Raw genomic sequence first — 19,025 nt, forward strand, 5'->3', positions numbered from 1 at the left:
CCCACCTGAAAACCGCCCCCAGCCCTGCTTTCCCACGCAACACCTAAACACACCTGTTTTCCGACAAGCCCCGCCCCCTACATTGCGATTAGTTGTAAGTATATACACGCCGGAACACACCGCCAGTTTTAGCCAATCCCTGCGCAGAAAGCGAGAGCGGGTGGAGGCTCTTCCCGAATACAGGTGCTATAAAAAGAGAAAGTTGAGCCGCACAGGAAAAATGCTGAACGCTGATTGGTTGAGGAAGTTCCGTTAGTCAGGAGAAACAGAGCAGAGATATAAAAACTCCTCTCATCTAAACTCATCTGTCACTTTTCAGAGAAACACCTTCTCAGATCTTACAGCATGTCCTCCTCCTCCAACCTGCCAGGTTAGTCTTCATCTCTTCTTCATGCTGGAAACATTAAAACTAGACTTAAAAACTTAGTTACATTTAAAAACATTATTTGTGAGTGAAAGAAGTGTAAATGTAGATAATACTGATGAATTAACTCATATTTTGTGATATAATTAAGGTTAAGATTATATAAGATGAGATAAGATAAGATAAGATAAGATGAGATAAGATGAGATGAGATGAGATAAGATAAGATAAGATGAGATGAGATAAGATAAGATAAGATGAGATGAGATGAGATAAGATGAGATGAGATGAGATAAGATGAGATAAGAAGGTGTTAAAAAGAATCTCTGTTCATTACTCTGTAGGTAGAAGTATAGGTACTAGGGTTTAAAATACTTCTGTAGAACTTGAAGTATCAACTCAATATAAACTATATATAAAACTGAGACACTGTAGGATAATGTACAAGTTATTTTATATGATATGTTTTATATGTTTTATATGTGGAAGAGGTAGCTACATTTATGTATATGTCTGTATGTATAATGTAATACAGTGCAGCATTGTAAGTAAGAAAACTTTACTTGAGAAAATTAAGTTAAATTTAGCTAATATACTGTTGAATTTACACATGTTTGATATAATTAAGATAAGAATAAGATAAGATCTAGTATAGATGCTAGAATTAAAATGCTTCTGTAGATGTTGAAGAATCAACTCAAGCTTTTTACTCTTTAAGTAAAAGTGTAAAAGTACTGGTTTCAAAACTACTTAAAGTATAAAAGTAAAAGTAATTAAATACAGTGCGGCATTGTGAGTAAGAAAACATTACTTGTGAAAATGAAGTTAAATTTAGCTTATATACTGTTGAATTAACATATATTTTGAATATATTTAAGATAAGATAAGATAAGATAAGATGACCTAAGATAAGATTAAAATGAGTGAAAAGTATCTTCATTTGTTACTCTATAGGTAGAAATAAAGATTAAAATACTTCTGTACAAGTGGAAGAATCAACTCAAGCTTTTTACTCTTTAAGTAAAAGTACTGTAAAAGTATAAAAGTACTGGTTTTAAAATTACTAAAAGTATAAAAGTAAAAGTAATGTAAGTGGAAAAAATAAAGCCATTAAGGACAAAAGCGTATTTGTAAGGTCCTGGCCCTGTTTCCTGTCTGTCCTCGTGCCTGTGTTGTCCCACGTGACCCGTGCCCCTGTGTTCTACCTGTGTTTTTCCACTCACCTGTGTTCTTCTGTAACTCCGCCCCTTCGTCCCAGGTGTTTCATGTTTCCTGTGTGTGTGTGCACCTCTATTTAAGGTCTGTGTTTCATTTCCCCGGTGTCGATCCTTGTACGTTTATCGTCTGTCAGTGTTCCATGTTGTCCCGAGTTTCCTCAGTCTTGTTTTCAATAAATCCCGTTTTGGTTTGCATTTGCGTCCGCCTCCTCGTCCTCCCTGCACCTCCACCCTGACAGTATTCATCGCAGATTGTTATATATACACACAGCATATAACTGAGATACTGAGGGACAGTGTATAAGTTGTTTTATATGTTCTGTTTTATATGTTTTATACATGGATGAGATAGTTGTATTTAAATGTATAGCATGTATAATAAAATACAGTGAAACATTGTGAGTAAGAAAACATTACTTGTGAAAATGAAGCATTAATACATATAATAATACTAATTAATGTAGGTTAATATGTATTGTGATGTATGATGTGAATAAGATATTTATTTGTTAAGAAAAACAGAAAGTTTGTAGTTAGAATACGAGAGTGATTACACTGTAAACCCATACGCTGTTTGAACTCAAATGATTTAAGTCTGTTTTACATTAAAAAATGTATTATTTCTAATCAATACTCAACTATTTTGAGTTAGTTGAGCTGAATTTGTGAGCACATATACTGTACTATGCAAACTGAGATCTTTGAGTTGAACCAACTTATATAATAACTGAGTTTAGTCTGTTTTGTCATTAACAGCTTCTTTTCTATTGGCTTCTATCACAATATATTTGCATACTGGGCGTGTCCAGCAGTTTCTGTGTGTCCGACACTCACCATCAGTGTGTAGCGATTCCCCCCCTGGGCTACCTTACAAATAAATCTAAAAGTTCCTATTTAGTTGTAATAACTTGATGTTTTAAGTTATGCTAGTTCAAGTTTTCATTCCCCATTACTTAACTTTTTTAAGGTAACTTGTTTCCTTAAATGTTTTAAGTAAATTCAACTTATCCGGGTTTACAGTGTAGACAGAACATGGACAAATCACACAGATTAGCACTGTAAAAGTTAAATATAGTTTAAATATAGTTTATAATCATATTTATTGTGTTATATTTCTTCAGATCTGGAGCTGGAGCTCGGAGAGCTTCTTCAGGAGTTTGATGCTGTGGCTGAGGAGCTCTCGGCCCCGTCGCTCACCGCTCCTCACGCCTACGAGCATCTCCTCAACCAGGCCAAACGCCGACCCAACGACGGCGTGACCGACAGCGGCATCGAAGACGCAGACGAGGGTGAGCAAATATCAGCCCAGGAACTCTAAACTCTAGAGATTATTACAGTGAAAAAGTCTCTTTTTCTCTGGGAATTGGTCTAAATGTTCTGCTGGAGCCTCAATATTATAGACCTTCGCTTCAGCTAAAGGAAGACACAGTGTTTCTCACTTTATTTAAACTTTTTTCAGCTTGTAGAAAATATATTATATTCACTCCCAGTCCAGAATACAAACTAACCAGTCTATCGACTAAAGATAACACATCTATACGTATTGATGCTGTCAATTAAAAAACATATCTACATTTTTTTGCAATTTTTTACTTTTTGGCATAAATTTAATCTGGTGGTTGTTTAGTTAGAATTCATTCATGACGAATGGACCACTAGAAATGCTTCATGCAACCCCAATTCATATGAAGTTAGGCTGTTGGTGTAGGGTAGATGGCGATGTGTAGGCTACGGTGTAGGGTTTGTAGCGATGTGTAGGCTATGTTATACGTTCAATACAGAAATATAATTATAAATTGGTCTTAAACCTTAGTTTAGCCCTGCCCATTCATACTGAAGTTATAAGGAGTGTTTCACCATGGACTGCTTTTAAAGTAAGGAACAGAGAAGGGCAGCCTATCAGAACTGTAATTACATCCTTTCATTTTATCGAAATCTCATCCAGACGCTATATAATCACTCTAAGCTGAAATTAGCAGTGCTGTTCGATAAAGATTGAATTTTAGTAGGTGTTAGCAATGAGTGCAGCGTAAGGGGGTTTAATGAGATAAAATCAAATTCTGAATCCTCTTTTTAGACGTAAACACTGTAAAACGTTTAAAATGTGCTAACAGGCTCTTTAAATGTTTTATGTAGTTTTTTAAATAATAAATATGTGTAAAACACTGCGATGCAGAATAAACAGTATACTGTAGTATATGAACATATATGTATATGAAATTCTCAGGAAGCGAATCGTCGTGGGGAAACAGCTTAAACGCGAGTGTGGAGGAGCTGAGCACCGCCGGCACCACGACCGCACAGAAAGGTATTACCATTACAATTCAGTGATAAAAATCACATTTACACAACAGAGCCCAGAGAGATATTGGTGTGTTTGGTGTGTGTGTCTCTGTGTTTCTCTGTATAACTGTGTGTATATATTTGTGTTTGTGTGTGTATATAGTGTTTATTGGGTTGATGGATAACTGTGTGTGTGTGTGGGGGTTGATCTTTATGCTGGTTGACCCGAGGCCTCGTGTATTTTCGTGTGGTGAGTCGTGAACGCTCGTCTGCGGTCGTGTAAAAGCTCTTAACTCCAGCGTCTGGATGCTGCAGTGAGGGGGAGGAAAGGTTAAATGTAATGAAACGGTTTGTCACAGAAGAGCCTGAATCACGTGACGACAGAGGCAGAGAAGAGAGAGAAGAAAGAAAAGAGAGAGAGAATAGAGAGAGAGAGAGAGAGAGAATAAGACTCTGAACTGTTCCACTTTAAAGCGGGAGATATTCTGAGCTGCAGCGAGTAACTGATCTGTTTCAGGCTAACTGAGCTAATCTGTTTGATAGGCAGTGAGATTTATGGGATGTTTACAATAAGATTTTGGAGGCAGGTTCAAAGCCCGTGGAGCAGGCGGCTGAGAGAGAGCGTCCCTCTGGGAGAGATGTGGGATTTTGATTTCTGTGATTTTTTTTTTTTCAATCCCGTTACGCAACTCTGGCTGTCAGATCGTGTTTTCTATACAGTAGAATATTCCACAGGAAATGCCTCGGCACTCAGCAGCGCTTCCTCTCAAATTCCAGAGCATTCCAGCATCCTCTCATTCCTCCCTCTCTCTCTCCCTCTCTCTCCCTCTCTCTCTCTCTCTCCCTCTCTCTCCCTCTCCCTCTCTCTCTCCCTCTCTCTCTCTCTCTCTCTCTCTCTCTCCCTCTCTCTCCCTCTCCCTCCCTCTCTCTCTCTCTCTCTCCTCTCTCTCCCTCTCTCTCTCTCTCTCCCTCTCTCTCCCTCTCCCTCTCTCTCTCCCTCTCTCTCTCTCTCTCTCTCTCTCTCTCTCCCTCTCTCTCCCTCTCCCTCCCTCTCTCTCTCTCTCTCTCCCTCTCTCTCTCTCTTTCTCTTTCTCTTTCTCTTTCTCAGTTCAGTTCAGTTCAGTTGGTCTTTATTGGCATGAATTTAGTTATATACGCTATTGCCAAAGCAATTAATTAATATTACAAGTTAAGAGATATTAGAAAATAATAATAACAAAAATAAAAGAAAAAATAAACAAACAGATATTAGTGATGAATGGTTGTCTCTCAGGTTGTGACAGGCTGTAATGTATTGAGCAGAGAGTGTGATCAGCTACTAAATTTCCTATATTATAAACTGTCTCTCTCTCTCTCTCTCTCCCTGCAGCTAAACTCGGCGACACCACAGACCTAGAGAGCTTCATTGAGAATCTGGACAAAGAGCTCGCAGGTAAAACAACAGTCTGACCTTGAATATAAATTTCTGAAATGTGGCCCTGAATCCTATATTGAGACCAACTGTTCCCTGCTACAGAGAATATAATGTTTTAGACTACACTATATACTTTACTACTACAACCCCAATTTCAGTAAAGTTGTGTAAATTCAAGGGACATAAAACATAAATAAAAACATAAAGCGATGGGGGAAAAGCACTGCCACTATGATCAGGAGATCACTAGTTCAATTCCTGGTCATGCTGCTTGCTATTAGCTGCTGGAGCCCCGAGAGAGCACAATTTATTCATTCTCAAGTAGAAAAAAAAAAGAAACTAGCACGCTGGCTCTGCTTTTATTTAAATTAAAACCTTCTAATTTTGGGATTTTTGGTTAAAAAATTAAGAAGCAAATCTCTAATAAATGCTGCACAGATCACTTTAGCTTAGTCTGAAGGTGTGCATAACATAAGCTCCTCCCCTTCCTGCTTTAGTTTATATGACAGTAGTTTCCACAAATGATGGTAGAATTAATCAGATGTAATTGTTTTAAATTACATTTTTAAGATACATAGTGATATTTTATTTAACACTTTTAATAAATTTATATCAGTATTCACACTGATTGGCTTTTTTATTTAGGTTTTAATGACCTAAAAATGATGAAATGCTGTTTTGTTGAAGGAGTGGGCAGTGGACAGTTTAGTATAAATTTAAAAGAGACATTTATGTATTGAAGCTGAATTTGATTTACTGAACATACTGCATCACATCCCTGCTGGATCACATGATACTCGAATATTATGAGGGGGAAATATTAGTATTTGCATGAGCGATCATTTGCTGTGAGCCTCCATACGGTGCCGATATATTTATTTATTCTCAAGGAGAAAAAATAAATAAACGTGCACTCCGGCCGTGCTGCTATTAGTGCATAAATAATCTCTGTGATAAAATCTTTTGCAGCATCACGTCTGACAGATACAAGTGAAATATCCTTTAGAGAGCGATAATGGCCCCGCCACTAAATTACCCCGGCAGCCCCCCGGCGGCCCCCCATCAACAAAAGGCCGGTGGTTTTACACGGCGGCTCGCTGCCTCCCGTACTATCAGTGTGTTGTAGGATAAGTGCAGCTCATGAATCATAACTCCCCAGACATCTGAGCACGAGCTGAGCATGCTAATCCTCGCCGCCGCGCTCCCCGTCGCTCTGAGCTGTCACAACTTTATCTTCCTGACAGAGATGTGAGCCGACAGAATTCACGGGACGGCAGGACGGGAGCCAGACGACCGGCCGGCGCTGGAACACACAACGAGAGCCGGAGGAACTTCCTGAGAACTGCCGTCTACCAGATCCTCATATTAGCTTAGCTTAGCATCTGCTGGGGTAAGAGTATGGTGGAGTAGTTCATCCTGAAATACATAAATATAAACATTGAGATTACATTACATTACATAAGATTACATTTGGCAGACTCTTATGTCCAAAGCGACTTACAAAAGTGAAGTACACATCACTAGAATTCCAGGGTCAGTATTGATAATTAATAATTGATAACTTTAAGAGATCGTTAAGAGCAATCTTATGGCGTATTTAAGGTGTTTTATTTTAAGGTGTTTTATTTAACCGGGCACTAAGCCTTAATGAGGCTACCTTAAGTCACACAGCTAAACCAGATATGAACGTTTCTGTATTTCACCACTTTATTACTGACAAACTTTTTATTTTAAAATGAAACATTCCTAAATGTAAATTCCTCAACTTCGACTGTATGGGTTTAGACAGGAACACAGTTGGATATATAAAGTCAATCTGAATTTAAAAGTCTTAAATGTTTTTGCTCAGGACAAGTTTTTTGAAACATAGCAATTCTTTTATTTTATTTTGACCAGTTATTTGTAAAGACTCTCTCTCAAAGTCTCCTCCTTAATCTGGAACATCTACAGCATTGTTTTTAACTTAAAACAATATGTCTGGATTTAATTTTTAGAGTTTTAGTTTGTTTAATTCCTGAATTGTATGAAAGCCTGTGGCAGCTATATATTTTTCACTGTTTCTGTACAGAGCTCAATTCATGTTTTATATATTTACTATTAACTGTTAATTAATGTACATATTATATCTGTGATTTCTCTGATGCAGACTTTGTAAAGAAATAAAGATTTTGTAGGAAAACGCTTGTTATTGGATTCTTTTTTAAATTACAGGGTTAAATGTGTATTTTGTTTTACTACTTTTACTGGTGCTTCTTATTTTTCTTGGTGTTTTTTCTTCACTATCTGAATTTCTTTGGCGTTCATATTGTGTTGTTTTTCAGTCTCTGGGTAGAAGCTGTTGTGAATAAATAAGGAAATTGTGGTTCATCGCCCGTGCAGGCAGGAAATGCGTCATCTGCACTGTAGTTGCAAAGAAACCACAATAGCTTTTTTTTTTCCAGAGAGCATCACACAGACTGGAATTAAAGGGCTTGTGTTAAAAAACTCCACAGCACTGACAAATTAGCACTGACACAAATTAGTGTTTAAGTTAACTTTTTAACAAAACTGTTAACATCAACTTACCTTTTACTTTTAAAAGTGTTTTAAAATAATTTTATAGAAGGTTTTTGACCTTTTTTAAACAATAAAACCTAAATTCTGATATTGTGTATGTCCCAGTTATGCAGTGAATAAATGCATTTAATTATTTAGATGATAAAATTGTATTAATCACTTAAAACTATTAAAAATCTGTTCAATGCTTTTGCACAACCCATTTTTGCTTCCATAAAGAACCAAATTGTGTGATTGTGGTAAAAACTTTTACATCTAGTGAAGATTTTCTTTAACCTGTAGGATTCATAACACTGGTGAATCTCTAAAATAGACATTTTTGATTATATGGAATAAAAAGTGGCTCTTCTTTGGCATCTATTGAATAATCCCTTACATCATCTTTATTAATAGGAGCGCAGGGTTAATTCAGCACAGCTAATTTATTTACCATGTGTGTTTCTGGGAGGAGGGAGGAAACCGGAGTGTGCAGAGGAAATTCACACGGACACGGGAAGAACACGGAGAACCCTGATCTGTTCCCAATCTCAACCCTCTATAGCGAGTGATTTGCATATTTGTTGAGAAGAAAATATTTTACACTACTTTATAAGAACTTGAAGTTCTACCAGGAAAACTTGTATTAACACGTGTGCAATAACAACAGCTTTAATTTCAAAAGTATTCACAATGTATTAGATAACAATTTTTATAAAGTTAGTGTTTGGAGTAGACCCTGTCAGCGGCTAAGGTATACAGCATCTGGAGCCTCGCAGATTCTACCATTTGTAGGAGGCAGGGGTGGAGCCAATAAGGGGAGGTCTTATAAAGACAGGTGGAAGCTGGTGATTGGTTGAGATATGAGTGACGAAGAGCTAAATCTTACAGTTCCCTGTTGATATATCCATAAAAATGCAATAAAAACACTGTTTAAGTAAGAAAATGAAAACAAAATATCTACTAAATATAAAATAAAACATTAAAAATACAATAAAATATTTCGAAAAGATGCTTTGTTGCCTTAAAACAACATACATTTCACTCCCTTTATATTTTGCTATTAAACAACCATAATCATAAAGCACAAAATGTGGTGTACATCTGATGTGTGCTGTTGTAAACCTTCTCTGTACTTTTGTCTTTGCATCAATTAAGTTCAGGCTGATCTTAGTTTCATCTGTCTGATGTTTCAGAACTGAGCTGCTTCTTCTTCTCTAGATGTTTTATGTGGTAAAGTCTAATCTGGTCTTTCTATTAATGATCTGCAGCTTGTGGTGAACTCTCTCTGTATTTAATCTTCTCTTTATGTTAGACTGAGATACTGAAACACCTCCTTCTGAAGAGTCATCTTCACTTGGGTGGATGCTCTAAAAAAGGGGGGTTTTCTTTACCATTAAACCACATAATCCACCAATGTTGACTTCCAGGGACTTCACCACTGCGCTCTTTTTTCTCAGAATGTACAAAAGTGCTGGTTTGGCCACTCTTAATATCTCCACTATGTTTCTGATGCATTTTCTTTGTTTCTTTTCCATTAAGAGATCCTTTAAACGCAGGTTGTGGGTTCCAAATGCAAATACCACACCTGAAATCATCTCCAGACCTTTTACCTGCTTAACTGAGGATGGATTAATGAGATAAAAGCCCAGGAAGCCGATAAAATAGCTTTTAAGATGTGTTTTCCAATTACCTTTGAGCTCCTGAAATGTTTGTAATTGGTAAATGCTTCGAAAGATATTTTTATTCAACCCCTTAAATTAAACCTGTAAGTCTACACTTCGGTGACATCCCATTTGTTTAACTTTTATAATACAGTTGGTTCTACTCCCGGTCATGCAGCTTGCCATCAGCTGCAGAAGCCCTGAGAGAGCACAGTTGGCTCTCTTGCTGTCTCTGGGTGGGTACAGTACAGTAGATCTCTAATCTCTCCTAGGGTGATGTGGATCAGCACAGAGTCGCTGCGCTTTCCTCCGAGCGTTAGCGCTGCGATGCTACTTAGTAATGCTAGTTTGACTTCACATGTATCAGAGGAGGTGTGTGCTGGTCTTCTTAACCCTTCTGGTGTTGGAGCATCACTAGCGATCTCTCTCTCTCATGGTCTCAGTGGAAACTGGGCAGTCGTGGTCAGATGAACAGCGGGAGCTTTTTCTCAGGATCCCCTGAGATCTGGAGAAGGAAGCACAGTTACATCATCTCTGATGATCTCCGCAGTGATTTATGTGTAGAACAGGCGGCATGTGATCATTGTATCATCCACAGAGGAGGCTAAATATAAAACCCCTCGAGAAGAAAAAGAATGACTTAAAAATTCACACATAAGCAAATTCTGAAGAGTCGAGTTCACACCTAACCCTGAGCAGATATAAAGCCTGACTCAGATATGCAAATCAGAAGTTAGCACACCCTTTTTAAAGCTAACAAATCAGGTGATCTACATTTGATGCGTTTAGATCTCCCTCGATGCGTTTAGTTAGCAACCGGATATACAGCTCTGTGAAAAATGAAGAGACCACTTCAGTTTCTGAATCAGTTTCTCTGATTTTGCTATTTATAGGTTTATGTTTGAGTAAAATGAACATTGTTGTTTTATTCTATAAACTACAGACAACATTTCTCCCAAAATTAAAAAAAATAAAAATATTGTCATTTAGAGCATTTATTTACAGAAAATGAGAAGTTTGGGTTGCCAGTTTGTCTTGGTAGCACTTGATAGTTTTTATCCTCCCGTGAAAGCACTGCATTTCCTTCAGTTTCAGACAAAACCAATTTGCATGAAAAGTTCGATTATACCATCAGATTTACAATCTTGTTATACAATACAAAAATAGACAAATACAAAAATTCGAGAGAAGATTCAACTTTACATTTTGCTTGAAATTCTGTTCATGGAACAGAGGAAAGTACAGCCCCAGCGACAAGCTTTATACTCTTTTAAGTACAAATCTGTACTTATTTTTCTTAGTGTGTAGGGAGCTGTTTCCTTTACAGTCCAAAACCCTCATGCATCTCAGAAGCATAATTTCGTACTCTTTAAATTTCTCCCTCCCTGTGATCGGGGGGATTGAGGATTTCCCTTTAAGGCCACATACATCACTGAGGGGAAGAATTGGGGGGGAAATTCACAGGAAGCTTCAGCTGGGAAATCCGTCTGTTTCAGAGAAAGCAAAACTGCCACCATAAGGAAACTGACCACAGCTTCTGTCAGCGGAATTAAAACAATAAAAAAAGAGAACTGAAAGAACACAGTTCCTATTTTGAGTCTGGAATCAGCTTGTGATCACATGTGCAGACAGCCTACGACAAAAAGCTCATTACAAGATTACAAAACATCTAAACGTCTTAGTAGAAATCCTGGAGTTTCATGCTACATTTTATTTGGTAATAAATAAATATAGGTGTGCAATAATTATCACCACATGGTCAGAAACATCAACTCACAACTCACCGTGTCTACGCCAACCCGTGAATTATAGTATTCATGGCCCCGCCCACCTCGGCTCGGGACCACCCACAGGCAGAGCTGAAGCCGGGCAGCGATGCCGTCTCATCAGATAGGAGATAACTAACAGAGCTAGGAACAGCATGCAGTTCATTCCTGTGTTATTTGTGCGAATAACACATCAGTGTTATATATATGCTTTACCCAGTAATTCAGGAACAATGCTAAGGAACAATGGTGCTGCAGCTCAGCCAACAAAACCAAGGGGGTGGATTTTTACTTTCTGAACCTGGACTACCCACCTCTGTAATATGTGTAACTACAGGTTTAAATAGGATCTCCGGTGGATTTGGCATTTTTTTACAGAGACTCTAAGACTCTAGGTCATTGACTGAACTGCACTTAGTAGGTTCAGCATTATTACACATGTTGTAATGTAACATTATAACATTGCAAAGACTGTTATTAGTGTACAAATTACTTTATTATAAACGTTTCTAACTGTTGTCCGTCTCGCTGCCTCCTGGTGTCGCAGTGCTGTTAGCCAATCAAAGGCGATATGTTTGCATGTATAAATATTCATTTCTCCCCCCCCACCCCACTCTTTCACTGGACTAAAGCAGCATTACACTGGAACACCGGAGCACTTTTTATTTTTCAAAAAAACAGCTCACATGGCATTTATTCATACTAGACACACAACTAGACATTTTAAAATGAATAAAAAAATTTTTAAATGATCTGTTGTTGCCAGATTTCTGCTCCCTGCCTAATTTACACTGAGAGTGTGACGACTATCACGCAACACATGCACCACATTACACTATACAGCACTCTCTGATCTGTATCACACATCTCTTAAAAAAATGTTGCATCATATCAGCTCAGGGAAACACACTGACTCACAATCTCTCAGATTTTCTCTGAAACGCAGCCGAACGCATCGCTGTAGAGCTGTGTCAGACACAGGGGAGCACAGGCCCACTCTGGGTTCAACACTCAGCTCATCAGCTTCTTTCTCTTCACGAATGAGTAAAAAAAGTGTTAGATTTAGAGCACAGGGAGGTAAAACGACACACACACACACACACACACACACACACACACAAAACCCACACACCTCATGAGAGCATATCTACAATCTACTAAACTCATTCTGACAGAGAATACACAGAGTGGAAATGCTCAGGTAGCTCAGCGCACCAACAAACACCAGGAGGTTTAATACAGACCGCACTCTTCTGAGAAACAGCAACTTCTGTTATTAATCTGCTACAACCATAAACCGTTTACTCACACTCAAAGAAAAAGGAATACCTGTTTTACTATAAAAAAGCAACATGAGATTGTTTTTTTTGCATTATCTTTTATCTTGTTATTATCTATTAATATTATTATTTTGGGAAAACCTTTTCAATGCAGATTATTTAATTCCAATATAGATTTCAGGCAACCAAAAGAGGTTCTTTGGTTTGCTGGGTATAAGGTACTGCAAACTGACCAAAAATGTAATTTTAAACTTGTATTATATTATATATAGTATTTAAAACAGTCAATTAGTAAGTTTATACACACACACTAAAACTCTACTCTTATACTATCTATCTATCTATCTATCTATCTATCTATCTATCTATCTATCTATCTATCTATCTATCTATCTATCTATCTATCTATCTATCTATCTATCTATCTATCTATCTATCTATCTATCTATCTATCTATCTATCTATCTATCTATCGTTTTTTATTTTACCAAATTAAAAACCTCTGGAATATAATCAAGAGGAAGATGGATGATCACAAACCATCAAACCACCAAACTGAACTGCTTGAATTTTTACACCAGGAGTAAAGCAGCATAAAGTTATCCAAAAGCAGTGTGTAAGACTGGTGGAGGAGGAGAACATGATACTGAGATGCATGAAAAAAACTGTGATTAAAAACCAGGATTATTCCACCAAATATTGATTATTTCTGAACTCTTAAAACTTTATGAATATGAACTTGTTTTCTTTGCATTATTTGAGGTCTGAAAGTTCTGCATCTTTTTTGTTATTTCAGTCATTTCTCATTTTCTGTAAATAAATGCTCTAAATGAGAATATTTTATTTGGAATTTGGGAGAAATGTTGTCTGTAGTTTATAGAATAAAACAACAATGTTCATTTTACTCAAACATAAACCTATAAATAGCAAAATCAGAGAAACTGATCTATCTATCTATATATCTCTCTATATTAGAGATGCGTCTAGTATATGCAGATAGATCAGGTCGACTATCATGCAGTGTGTGTGTGTGTGTGTGTGTATAGTGTGTGTGTGTGTGTGTGTGTGTGTATAGTGTGTGTGTGTGTGTGTGTGTGTGGTCGTGGGCTCTTCTGAGTATATTTAGGGCGAGTGTTCGTCACTTTCACCATAAATAGGCTGGCGCTGCTCTGAGCGAGACCTCAGCCATTCATATGAAAATACCCAGCATGCTCTTCTTCTCTCTGCGTTTGCATTGCAGATCGACTCTCTGCTTTCCTTTATGTAAAACTGCATGTACAATAAGTCAGAACAGGTGCTGCGGGGCACTTTTTCAATTGATTGCTTAATTAAGATGTGGCCACAAAAAATGGGTTGTTTACAGCATTGTGTATCTCTGGAAGGGATAATAAAGCAGAGACTGTGGGCCTACAGGCGCCGCGCTACTTTCAGGAATAAATAAGGAGGATGAATATTCAGTGGGTCTGTAATTTTTTTATTTTGTCATTCTTCAGTCTGTCATCAGTTTAACAAAGACGTTTCACAACAGATTATGAAGAATAACGATGTATTTGGCAAAAGAAAAGAAGAACAGCTCATGCTCGAGAAATGTTTTTTTCTTTGAAGATACAAAATGAATTATAGTTTAAAAGATGATAAAAAATTACAGCAAAAAACATGAGCTCCCGGTGATGAAGGGGCTGATACATAAGATTACCATAAAGGTGCCAAATAAAGCAATAAACCTATTTATTGAGTATCTTATGTTGTAATTTGATGTATAAACAGGAAGTACTTGACTGTGGTCGATGTGAAAAATGCCTAGATGTCATTTAACAAGCCCATTTACAACCCTGTTATCTTTCCTCAGAATAAAACATGCTGTATTTTCTTCACAGAGGAGAGAAAAATGATAAGCTCTGCTTTTATTGGTTGGTTTAATGCACCTGTGAAATCCTGCCCACAGATTATAGCATATCTAAACGCCGTAACAGAAACACTGTAAAGAAGGGAATTGGGAAGAATCTGAGACAGATTGACATGCTCTGGATTTTGGACTACTAGAACGTCTCCAGGACTTTAGGCAGGTTCTTTTAGATGTTTCTGATAAGCTGTGGTTTTGGTCTAGTTTAGGTTTTGGCTTTTATTTGGAATCGGTTTTGTCTCTGTCTCAGTTCTGAACTGGTCTAAACTTTGAGGTAAACTTGGAAATTATTGACCAATTGTGTCCGATGCTTCTGCTTAAAGTTATGTTAATTAAGCTTTGTTTTATATATGATTTAATTTTATATTTTAGAAAAGAAATAATGACATATACACTACAGGTACAAAATCTTAAAACACCACAATTGTTTTACCTTTATTTTTGCCATTTAAGGTTTTCACGTCATGTCAATAACCAGAAACCAAAGAAAATCCGCAGAATTTTGCAGTAAATTAGCCAGCATCATAAACTAAAAACAAAAAAAATATATAAGATTTTTATGATTGTAATCTCTTTTTTACTGAAAATAGCATATTTTTAGTATTTTTTTTAAAAAAGGGTGATTTTGGCAGATTGCTATTTTAACAGTGCACCTACCTGGATGTGTCCAACTCTTAAGGGCATGTCGGTGTGTCATTGCTATCGTAATGAAGGGAAAAGTACACCCTGCACGGCTTAAAACACACAAAGGCAAAGGCAATGAACATCAAGACGTGCCTTGCGCAGGGTGTATGATAGGGTATTAAACTTTTTACATATTATAAACTTTATTTTTTTATGTTTGAGTCAAATCAGGATTTTAACCTTTTCTATTTTTTTCTATATATAAATATTTACAGCCATGCGCCCACAATAAGATACTCCATAAATAAACTGGTCACTGAATTTATCTGATTTATCTGATTTATCTGATTTAATTTTGAATTTGGTATCTTTATTAAAAAAAAAAAAAAAATCAGCTGGTAATCACATTTGTGCTACAGCCTTAAAACAGAAGCATCCTAAAGCAGGACTTGGATTGACCAGTCCAAATATTATCAGTTGTTGCTCTAAATGCACCTGAGGCTGCAGAGCGTTTATTACCTGGCTCAGGTGTGTCAGGAACTGGGACACAACAGAAATGAGGACTAGCTGCTGTTCCCTGAGGATTGGGTTAAAAACTGCTGCCCTAAACAACTGGTTAAAATCAGCTCCTAAACGTCACAAATATAAACTCTTCCCACTATAGTGAAGACTGAGACGCATATATTGAGATTTTTCACATCAGAGAGAAAAACATCAGCATTAAACTCAGAGAAACAGCGTGATGGAGATAAGAGGTTGGACTCGGTCCAGGCTGTATAATGGATCTTTAATTTCACTCAATTCTGACTCCTGATGTAAAACTGCTTAATGGTCCTGATCCTTTTCATGCTTTTCAGAGGCTTCACAGAGGGGAGGTCTGGATTTCTATAGTGAAACGTGGCTGTAAAAGGGTCACTATTTAACCCTTTGAGGCACGGCAGTCACTGTGAGAATTTATTTTCCTCATTTCTCACTTTAAATGCCATTGCATTTAAAGAGAAAAATCTTTATGGGTCCTACTTAAGCTTTATCTATAGACAAGTCGTCAATCGTACACTGTGCAGCTTAGTTTAGAATGTGTTTCGGTGTGTCTTTGCTATCGTAACAACAGGAAAAGTACACCTTGTGCGGTTTGAAACATGTAAAAGGCATGTACTAAAAGTAATATATAATCAAATGTTGTTTTTAAAAATGAGAGTGACTTTGGTGGATTGCTGTTTTAACGGTGAAGCTACCTGGATGTGTCAGTGTGTCTTTGCTATCGTAACAACGTGAAAAGTACAACTTCCTCGGCTCGAAACGCAGAGCAAAAGTCATGTACTAATTCTCTTAATTGATCATGGGTGTGGTTAATTTTGGGCGTAACATGAAATAAACCAATCAGAGTGTCTCTTGCTCATATTCCCTTTAAGAGTCAGATGTGTTAAATGTTCATTTGTCACTGTTGTTCTTTTTATTTATGTGCTGTAAGTGCTTATTACAATATTTATGAGCATTTACGACTTGATTATAATCATTAATAAACTCCTTTATAAACTATTTACAAACCCTTTATAAAGGAGCCTTGTTTTAAAGTGGTAGTGTTATTCTGATGCATCTCTCTCTAAAGTTTTGTAGCACCTTCATTTTTAGGAGTGTAAATAATTTTTTTAGACACTCCTGTTAAAGACCCCTGGTTTTTAAAGCCAGCAGTAAGTTTTATTCCACATTTTATCACTTTTTTTGTACAATGAAGTTGACTTTTATGGTATTTGGCAGAAGCTCTTAGCCAGAGCAACTTAATCATGTTACAGATTTAGAGGAATGTAGCTTTAGGAGTTTTGCCTATAAGGATGTGGGGTAAAGGGGGAGCAAATTAATCATAACAGAGAAAAGAGGGATGATAAAAGGAGGCAGATTGAAATATGAATAGTCAGCATGATGGCTGTACTGATTAAAGTCTTGCTATTGGCGAATGCCATCATTTTTAAAGTCGTTTTGACATTGGCTGCCTTTGCATAGAGGTTTTTCTGTCTGTTAAATCAGATGGTTAATCTCTTTATTCTCTGTCGCTATTTACTGATTTAATTGACAGTGATGCTTTGATGGACAGCAGACAACAGCACATGGCGCTGCCTCAAAACGATGCCCTGTGGTCTTTAAAACTCACCCAGGATGAACTTTAGACAGAAGGCTCTGGAGGAGAGCCTAATTGCTGCTGTCAGATCAAATTCAGAGCAGCACAATCTGACTGTGAAAGACGTACTGCAGCAGCAGAGTGACCAGATTTATTAAAATACATATATTTATTTTTGCTCAATTTGATAAAAAGATGAACAAGCACTTACAGTTTTTGCTTGTGAGCTTTTCAACTGTTTGAATGAGTTTCTAAGTGGCATCAATCTCAATCTCCACCTCCAACAAACCAGCAATGATGTTTCTATCAAACACAGCAGTAATCTCCAGGGCTGTTTCAAGGCATTTGGGGGCTCCAAACAAAATCATTATTAGCATTGACTGCCATTGACTGCAGCTTGCTTAGCTAACATAATCATTACCTATATACAGCTCTGGAAAAAAATAAGAGAGCCCTTAAAAATGATGAGTTTCTTTGATTTTACCAAATTGAAAACTTGAATATAATCAAGAGGAAGATTGATGATCAAAAACTTTATTTTTTGCACCAGGAGTAAAGCAGCATAAAGTTATCCAAAAGCAGTGTGTAAGACTGGTGGAGGAGAACATGATGCCAAGATGCATGAAAAAAAAAACTGTGATTAAAAACCAACCAGGGTTATTCCACCAAATATTGATTATTTCTGAACTCTTAAAACTTTATGAATATTAATATGAGCCATTACTCATTTTCTCTAAATGAGAATATTTTTATTTGTAATTTGGGAGAAATGTTGTCTGTAGTTTATAGAATAAAACAACAATGTTCATTTTACTCAAACATAAACCTATAAATAGCAAAATCAGAGAAACTGATTCAGAAACTGAAGTGCTCTCTTCATTTTTTACAGAGCTGTATATATTTTTCTTTCTGTGAGGTAGCTTTAAGAGGCAGAAAGAGCTCTTCAGATCAGTCTGCTGTTTTGTGTTTATATTGAGGCGTGTCCTGGTTTGATAAGAAATCTCAGTTATGTCAGAACTTATGTCAAACAATGACACAGAACACAATACCCACTGTCATATCAATCACTCCCAATCAAACACCAATTCAGGACACAATACACACAGTGTATCTCACACCACTGCAGCTTAGAAACTGAACTTGCCATTAGGAGTTATGTTTGGGTGGCGGCTGGTTTTAGATACAGGTAATTCAGGTAAAAACATGATCTACACAGGTGAGGTCGCACAGTGTTGGTTGATCATGTTGGCCAGTCAACAAGGTCAGTTTTGGGTATGCTAGTTATGTACTATAACTTTATCTGGAGGATCATGCTTCAAATAAATTAAAACCCTCCCCTATGCAGCAAGAAAGATGCAAGGCGGATGTAAATGCAGGTAATTTATTAACAGGAAAACAACAAAACAAACAATAAACTAAAAATAGTCTTAAAACAAGATACATGAACAGACAGGACTACTAGAATAAACTACAGACCAACTACGAACTACAAACCTACAGCCACATACTGAAACACAGGGGCTTTAAATACACACATGAGGAATGGAAAACACCTGGGATCACTAATGAGGGGGCGTGGTTACAGATTAGCACAGGTGGGAGCACTAAATACAGAGGCGGAGTAAAGGAGAGACACAGAGAGACATGTGCTATTGAGCACATGGTTAGGAAAACAAACAAAGGACTGGAAAAAACGTGGAGACTGACAAGGGACAGGTTACCTATCTATCTATCTATCTATCTATCTATCTATCTATCTATCTATCTATCTATCTATCTATCTATCTATCTATCTATCTATCTATCTATCTATCTATCTATCTATCTATCTACAATTGGACGTTTCACCCATACTGGTCAAA

The 19,025-nt window shown here is 37.0% G+C and overlaps 1 protein-coding gene and 1 long non-coding RNA gene across 2 annotated transcripts in view; one reads left to right on the forward strand and one right to left on the reverse strand.

The window, feature by feature from the left end:
* LOC125804795 (uncharacterized) overlaps positions 1–19,025 on the reverse strand; it is a 376,893-nt gene that overhangs the window by 49,284 nt on the left and 308,584 nt on the right. The window lies entirely within an intron of this gene.
* si:dkey-27i16.2 (regulator of cell cycle RGCC-like) lies at positions 261–6,874 on the forward strand. The gene is made up of 5 exons (XM_022683709.2): positions 261–370; positions 2,703–2,870; positions 3,809–3,889; positions 5,234–5,296; positions 6,523–6,874. Exons 1-5 carry the CDS (start codon positions 346–348, stop codon positions 6,528–6,530), a joined length of 345 nt encoding a protein of 114 aa, XP_022539430.1. The 5' UTR covers positions 261–345; the 3' UTR covers positions 6,531–6,874.

Source organism: Astyanax mexicanus, chromosome 10, assembly GCF_023375975.1.
Source record: "Astyanax mexicanus isolate ESR-SI-001 chromosome 10, AstMex3_surface, whole genome shotgun sequence".
Classification (NCBI taxonomy): domain Eukaryota; kingdom Metazoa; phylum Chordata; class Actinopteri; order Characiformes; family Acestrorhamphidae; genus Astyanax; species Astyanax mexicanus.

Coding starts and splice junctions, on each gene's coding strand:
- si:dkey-27i16.2 (XM_022683709.2), top strand. CDS start 346: ATGTCCTCCTCCTCCAACCTGCCAG. Junction 371..2,702: donor CTCCTCCTCCAACCTGCCAG/GTTAGTCTTCAT, acceptor ATATTTCTTCAG/ATCTGGAGCTGGAGCTCGGA. Junction 3,890..5,233: donor CACCACGACCGCACAGAAAG/GTATTACCATTA, acceptor CTCTCCCTGCAG/CTAAACTCGGCGACACCACA.